The sequence below is a fragment of the Echinops telfairi genome, unplaced genomic scaffold (assembly GCF_000313985.2).
Source record: "Echinops telfairi isolate 266 unplaced genomic scaffold, ASM31398v2 ScPeMD7_60;HRSCAF=208, whole genome shotgun sequence".
In the NCBI taxonomy this organism is placed as follows: Eukaryota; Metazoa; Chordata; class Mammalia; order Afrosoricida; family Tenrecidae; genus Echinops; species Echinops telfairi.
In genome coordinates, this window is record NW_022103958.1 from 18,534,094 (window position 1) to 18,542,143 (window position 8,050).

At 47.3% G+C, this 8,050-nt stretch overlaps 1 protein-coding gene across 1 annotated transcript in view; it reads right to left on the bottom strand.

Moving 5' to 3' along the window:
- The window catches only part of KIAA1549L (KIAA1549 like), a gene marked incomplete at its 5' end in the record, with an annotated part of 302,875 nt that extends 294,830 nt beyond the window's left edge, over positions 1 to 8,045 (bottom strand). Inside the window, one exon of the mRNA XM_004718072.2 lies at positions 7,991 to 8,045. Within this exon, the coding sequence (XP_004718129.2) occupies positions 7,991 to 8,045 (55 nt within the window). The remainder of the gene's footprint in view (positions 1 to 7,990) is intronic.
- Between the last annotated feature and the right edge of the window lie 5 nt (positions 8,046 to 8,050).

The window sequence follows — 8,050 nt, forward strand, 5'->3', positions numbered from 1 at the left end:
ATATTAAATATCCCATGAGTCGCTGAAAGAATGAACAAGTAAGCCTTGGAATAACTAACACAACCAGAGAATGCCCCTTAAAAATGAGGGTTTGCTTCGTTAGACATGTCATTAAGAGACCTATCTAGAAAAGAACTCGTGTGTGGTGATTTACAGTGTCAGTGAATATGACCGAAACTCTCGATCAGACGGGTACAACAGCCACTCACAATGGGTTCAAACATGCTAATGGTGCAGGACTGGGCAGTGTTTCATTCTTCAACACATGAGGTCACCGTGGGCTACAGCCAAACGGAAAGCAAGTAACAACAACAAAAATGTCCCACAACCCAAGTCGGCACCTTCAAGTTGATTCCAACTCATAGCAACCGTACAGTACAAAGTCGAGATGCCCCTTAGACTGTAACTCTTTATGGAGGCTGACAGTCTTATCTTTCTCCTGTGGAACAGAGAGTGGATTTGAACTGCTGACCTTGAGGTTGACAGGGAAATGCTTAACCCACTGCACCACTGAGCTCCTATGAGGGCATAAATGACAAGTGCTCATCCGCTAATCAAAAGCTTAGCAGTAGAAACAACCCCGTAGTGCTATGGAAGAAAAGACCAGTGAGCTGCTGTCATTAAAGTTACAGTCATATTCTATGGAGGAACACAGAGCACATGGGATTGCCATGAGTCAGTAGCTAGCAACAATGGTCCCCATCTGACCTAATTCACAGAGGCAGTTGTCCAACCTGTTGGGCCACCGCCTCAAGAAGAGCTTCTGATCCTGGACAGCCTGAGGGCAGCTGCCAGGCCTGGATTGTCCTCATTATCATCCCACATCTAGCAAAGGGTCTAGAACAATAACCTACCTCCGTGAATCCACATGCCAGGTACTTGGTGAATGCTGCCGAGTCAGTGTGCCATCTTCCCACCAGCTACACTGACTGACATTTAGGGTGCCTGGATTGCTAACTGCTCACTGATCCTCAAGTCCCCAAGGAGGGCCATCTTCCATGGCAATCATCCCACCAACTAGAATAATGTGTCCCTCTGTACAGATAGAAAATCCCTTGTCATATGTTGTCAAGTGATGAAAATGTTTTAGGCTCTTTCCAACTATTCATTTTTGTCTGGAGAAGAGTGGAGTTGTCTGTTTAAAAAAAGAAAGAAAGAAAACCACAATTCAGGCTTGAAGGTTAATGAAGATAAAAAAGAAGTGGCACGTTCATTCCAAATGTCCTCAGATCATATTCTAGTAATCTAAGACTTGAAATAAGCACGCTTCTGAGACATCCTCTAGTTGTCATCAGAATTTCAGTATCTCAGCGCTTCCACGGTCATGTTCTGTTTTCAGGACAGGGGTGGGGCAGGAAGGAGCTATCTGACTTCTGTTTTTCACCGATATGAAAAGGGCAGTGTTAATACTGCCAACATTTTCACCCCAAGACAAGGTTGAGTAGAGTTAGAAAAGAAGAAAGAAATGGAGGTGGGAAACGCGGGGAGGGAGCAGGATAAGTGATGTTACATTCTGGGCACTGGTAATCAATGACGTGACACAAAATGTGTACGTTACCCACAAGGAATGGCCTCCTCATGAGGATTCTGGGGACTTCCTCTTTTTCTGCTAGGAGGTAGACCGATCTCTCTCTCTCTCCTTCACATTCCTGTTGACAAGCCACATGGAGCCACACTGATGGCAGCCAGAGTCCTTGAGATGCTTTCACCACCATTGGATCTACAAGACTTTCCACCTACCGGCCTGTGATCTTCCTGCATTCGGCACCATTTCATGTGTTGCATGAATCTGAAGATGAATTTACAGACTAGTATTGGACATATGGGCTAATATTGGACTTATGGACTTGATCTGGACTGGGCTGGGATGTTTTATTAATGCATAATTACTTCTTGATATAAAGTTTTCTCTTCCATATATGTGAGTGTCAATGAATGTTTCTCTAGTCAACCCAGTCTAACACTGTGTACAACTTGTTCAGTGGGAAAACTGATCTGCTTTGAAAGCCTGTGCCCAATTCACAATAAAAAGTTTAAAAATATTATCCCCAAGATCTTCTTCTTTACTTTGTGGTGTACGTTATGGGGAAGGAAGTCAAGGACATCTTGTAAGATTTTTTGAAGCACTAATAATTAATTCAGGGAGTTAAGAAGCCCAAATCTATTTCATAAGCCACCGATGTCTGAAGAAAGGGGTCCTGATGGGTACACCTCGGGCTACTAACTGCAAGGTCAACAATTTGAAACCTCTAGCCACTCCTTGGAGAAAGACAAGACTTTCTACTCGGAACCTGTACATGGATCAAGAGGCAGTTGTGCAAACAGAACAAGGCAATAGTGCACGGCTTAAAATCAGGAAAGATGCTCAACAGGGTGTGTCCTCTCACCATTCTTATTCAATCTATATGCGGAGCAAAGAATCGAAAGAAGCTGGATTAAGTGGAGAAGAATGCAGCATCCGGGTTGGAGGAAGGCTTACGAACAGTCTGCAATATGCAGATGATACAACTGTGCTCACTGAAAGTGAGGAGGACTTGACGCACTTGTTAATGAAGATCAAAGACTGCAGTTTTCAGTTGGGATTCCAAATCAGTGTAAAGAAAACAAAAATCCTCAACACTGGACCAACAGATAGCATCACAATAAACGGAAAAAATACTGAAGTTGTCAAGGATTTCATCTTACTTGGATCCACAATCAATGCTCCTGGAAGCAGTGGTCAAGAGACCAGACAATGCACTGCATTGGGTAAATATGCTGCACAAGACTTCTTTCAAGTTTTGAAAGGCAAGGATGTTGCTTTGAGAGCTAAGGTGCACCTGACTCAAGCCATGTTATTTCCAATTATCTCACAAGCATGTGAAAACTGGACATTGACTAAAAGCAAAGCAAAATCAATGCATTTGAACTATGGTTGGAGCTGGTGAGGCATCTTGAAAGTACCATGGACTGCCGAGGGAACAAGCAGATCTGTCTTGGAAGAAGTACAGCCAATAAGAATGCTCCTTCGAGGCACGGATAGTGAGACTTGGTCTCGTACTTCGGACACATTATCAGGAGAGACCAGCCCCGGGATAAGGGTATCATTCTTGATAAGGAATGATGAGCATGATGAGGAAGGCCCTCGACAAGATGGATTGCATCAAGGGCTTCGGCATAAGAACAACTGTGAGGCTGGTGCAGGACTGGGCAGTGTTTTGTTCCGTTGCACAGAGGAGGATCACTATGAGTCAGACCAACTCAATGGCCTCTGACAACAAAGAGGTGCAGTCTCAGAAACTCCACCAGGGCAGTTCTACTGGGTCCTGTGGGGTTGCTACGAATCACAATTGAGTCGACAACGGCAGTGAAAGAGAGATCTGAAGAAGTGGGGGAATGCCAAATCAAGCCTTTTGGATGTTTAAAATCGGGCGAGCGCAGCATCATACAATTCCATGCGGGCACTTCCCTTCTACGCTGCTTCCCTTCACAGGGATGAGTTGTCTTACTCACTGCCTCCGATGTCCTCCTGTCTCTTGAATTCACTGCAGACTTTTGTCTCTACCACCTTCCTGACCACCGAACACCTCCACATCTCCATATACACTTTCTTCTCTTCCGACCTGCCTGCTACTTTACCTCAGTCTTTACTGGTCCCCCTGTGAACCCCGAATGCTGTCATATCACAGGGCTCAATGCTCAGGTACCCCCTTTTCTCTGTACTCACTCTCCAGGGGTGTTTTATGCAGATCCATGCTCACGGGTCCCAAATTGACATCTCTGGTCCCAATCTCTGCCTGGAATTCATGATCAGTTTTTCAACTGGCTACCCAACACCCCTTCTTGGACATTCAATAAACCTCTGAAACCTCACATATCCCAAACTGAGTCCTTATTTCCTACCCCAAGCCTGACTCTGCAAAAACCCATCTCATCTCAATTAATGGGAAAGCCATCTCCCCAAGTAGCTTGGGCCAGAAATCTTGGCGCCATCTCTTTGTCTCATGCTCCACCCCAAATCTTATAGAAAAATCTACAAGTGATGCCTTGAAAATATGTCCTGTGCAGGGCACTGTAATGGGCAATATGGCCATACAAATCTGGAACTTTCCAGCTGGTGAGAGATAGTGGAGAGGCTGAGTGGGCAGAATGTCCCAAGAGGAGGGCTTGGAGAAGCTCTGGGCAGCAAGAGGTCCTGGGTACTAGTTACCCTGTGGTCTCACCACACACACACACACACACACCAAAAACAGCTCTTCCATTTCCTCTGCTTGAAATACCAACCTTGTCACACCCTAATCATCTTTCAAAGTCCCCAGCAAAGAAGCAGACAGGGCCAAAGGGAGAGTAGGGGTCAGGATTAGTAAAAAGTTTTGTGGTTGAGGTAAGTTGGAACTCTACTTCCTAGGCATCAGCCTGGGCTGTTGATACAGATAATGATTCTTTCTGTGTCCTTGTGAAGTTAGAGGTCAGAAATGGTCTCTACCCTCCTCTAACTTCAGTAGAAGTCAGAGACAATCATTCTCTGCATCAACAGCAGCCAAGGTGGATTCCTACAAGGCTTAGGTCAGATGGCCTCCTCTCTCAAACTGTTCACCAACTCTGACACCACCCACCCCTCCATAGCACTCTCTACTTTTCTGCTGGGTCCCTTAACTATTGCAATGGTCACACAGAACTTGCAGATCATACTAACCATCATAGGGTTTATTAGGGACATAACATTGGGCTTAGGGACGTAACATTGGGGTTAGGCATTGGCCTGTTAACGACAAGGTTGACAGTTTAAACTATTAAGCAAGTTCACAGGAGAAAGATGAGGGTGGCTGCTCCCATAAAGTTTTACAATTTCAGTAACTCTATATAGTATCACTATGAGTTGGAATCAGTCTGATGGTAGTGGGTTAGCAGGTTACATATCAAGTTCAGGAATGCTCAGGATACAGTTTGTTCCAGCCCTAAGTTTACAACTCCTCAGCCTGGCCTCTGCCCTGCCAGAGCAAGGGTTAGCTCTGCCTAAGTGCCAGGAAGCCCACCTCACCAGCTCCTGCTGGTTTCCTATCAGTGTCCTGGTTGTGCTGCCACCATTTCTCTGCTGCTCCTCTTGCTGTCTCTCACAGTCTCCAGTGTTACAGCTATCTGGCTCCTGGGTATAGGAGGTTCCCAGCACTGAGACCCTGGATCCATGCTCTGCTCCCAATGCTTCTTCTTGGTGATCTTAAGGTCCCCTCTTGGCACTGAGGCTTTCAGTCCCCTCATAGGGTTCCAAACACCTCAGTCAGATGGGCTCACCCCTGCAAGGTACCTTACTTACTTTATTACCCAGCTAGCAAGTCCCTTTCATGGGACACAAGCACTTCATTTATATAATCTCATCCACTTATTCAATGGATGTTACAAAGACTTAACTAGGAAAACCATATTCTGGTAAGTAATTCACTACACTTCAATTAGAAAGTCAGACTTGAACTTTACCATTTCACCTGGAGCCCTCGATGAGAATAGAGAGTGTCAGAACTCACTGCTGCGAAGACTCATGTCCCATATCCAAAATACAATTACTGGCTGGGATCAAGGGTGCCATGGAGATAAGTTAGGAGCAGCAGTCTGAGAGAGGGCACTCACGACGGCAGCACAAGGTGAAGGAACTCTGATTTTCCCCCCCAGGAACTGGAGCAATACAGGATGGAGTGGGGCGAATGGAGGTAGTCTATAAAGGACACAAAGGTTCTGAACAAGTGCTACAGCACTTTCTAGAAATAAACCTATGTTTATGTATTTTTCAACCAAGGCAAACATCTAGGATACCCTTGCTTACAAAACAAATAGCTGCAACAATAGTACAAGGGTCATGTCTTTATCGCGCTAGCACTTCTTGTGGGATTTTGATCTTCATTGGTTTGGATTCTGATGCAACCTGACATTGGATACGTTCTGCAGCGAGGGGCAGCCCTAAACCACAACCATCTCTCCGGCAGAGGTCGCCACAAAGTGTCAGTCAATCTCCTGCCTGCTTTGCTCCTGACATTGGTCCGTCTCATAAGCCACTTGGGCCCAGGACTTGTTTGCCCTGGGGAAACCAGGGAACAAGTCAAAACAGCTAGGAGGGAAGACAGGGAGCCTGTGGTCTCACCTTGCCATGGAGGGGGACACAGTCCTGAAACGGGATCAACTACAAGTCCACAGGAAACCAAGGTGTCAAGCTGTCTATCCACTGTCCATAGGCTACACTGGACCATCGGGAACTGGCCCAGGGGACAGCGGAAGGGAAGCCACCAAGAAAAGGGGAGAGATAGGACGATGGGGATCAAAATTAACTTCCACATTTAGGACCATCATTTTCAACAAAGCAGCTTCCCAAGCTCTGTATCCCTGAGGACCACGCTAAAGTAATAAAGACACTAAGGCTAAAACCCAGAGCTATAGGTCAGCAGTCCCCTAAGTAAAGGTCTCACGTGTGCAGAAAGGAGGCCAGGCAAACTCACAGAGTGGAGTTCAGAGGGCTCTATGTACAATGGTCACGAGGAGATGAAAACTGGAAAACTCATCAAAGAGAATTATCTGCCATCAGACTCAATAAGAACAATATATACAATCCAATTTTCACATCCTGCTGACCCGTTTTCCGTCCCTGCGCCCAGGGCAACAATGTCCAAATGTGAGCATCTCATAAACGGTGTACGAAACCACCAAGGATCTGATCCACTGTAATCAAAACCGCTACGTGCATTCCTGAGCGAATGCACACTAACATCCGGACATGTGTCTTATTCGGGACTTTGGTTTGAACCACGATGTCAATTGTGTGTGGCTAAGAGAGGCATGAAAACCGAGGACTGACACAAATCTTGGGAGGCTGATCTGAGGTCTCGGGCACCCATCCAAGCATGACGGAACTGTGTCGCTACTATGATCACAATAGGAAATTCCTTGACAGTAACTTGCACATGCAGACACTTCATGTAATGCTGCGGAGCAGCCCAGAGGAAAACGGGCTGGGAATTAAGCTGATGAAGAAAAGAATCACTTAAGCCCTCTCATTTCACTCCAGTCGTGTGATCTCCTTCAAAATTAAGGAATTTTCATCTAATTTGGGGGAGAGGCGCCCAGGGAAAGAAGTGGCCCACACTCCTCCTTGAGGAAACCCTCAAAAAGGCCGGGCTGAGTTGGCTGAATGAGAGCCATATTCATCGATAAATGAAATATACCACGAGTCCGGAATTTCATCACAAACAAAAAAGCGTGCCCTTTACAAGCGCTGGAGTATTCATTCTTAGTTCAAAGGCAATTGCTCACTGCACAGTGTCAATTGTGCAGCATGTTAGCAGAATGAGCCCCCCCCCCCCACCACCAAAATAGTTTCCACAGATTTCTCGAAAATCGCCCAAGTAATCGTGCAAATCTATTTCCTGAGAATTCTTGGGCGCCTGCGGGTCAGTCAAGGTTGTTTTGAACTGACCTCCTGCAAACAAGGTTTGGATCCGTATCGGGATCCCCCTGAAAGGTGCAAGCAAGTCTGTCAGGTATCTCCATCAGGAAAGGGGTCCGCGATGCACACGCAGGGGAAGCGCTCTCTGGGACGCTGCCTTGAGGTGTGGCCAAAACTCTCTGGCCATTTCATGCAGTTAAGACAGAGTGGACACCCAACGGGGCACCCCAATGGAGTGGACGTGCCCACCCTGGAATGTACATCGCTTCTAAGGCGTCCTAAACGCATCCACCCTTCTCTAAGGGAAACCTGCCTGTGTGCCACTCGGAAGGCTCTCCCGGCCCGGAGGGGAAAGAGGCGGATGCCCCTCGCTTGTCTTCCCCACCCAAGGTGCCGGTGCCATTGGCAGGCAGACGCCGGACAGGTTCGCCCGCGGTGGCAGCACCAAAGGGCGGAGGAAACTCAGCTCTCGGGCTGCAAAGACCTCTCCACCCAGAGCCCCCTTGCCAGGAGGTGGCCCCGACGGGCAGCCCTGCTCCGCCCGAGACCTCCGTGGGCGCAAAGCAGCTGCCTAGTGCTTACCCGGGTCGGCCTGGCAGTGCTCCGGGAGGGCGACCAGCAGCAGGAGTCCCAGAAGCAGCG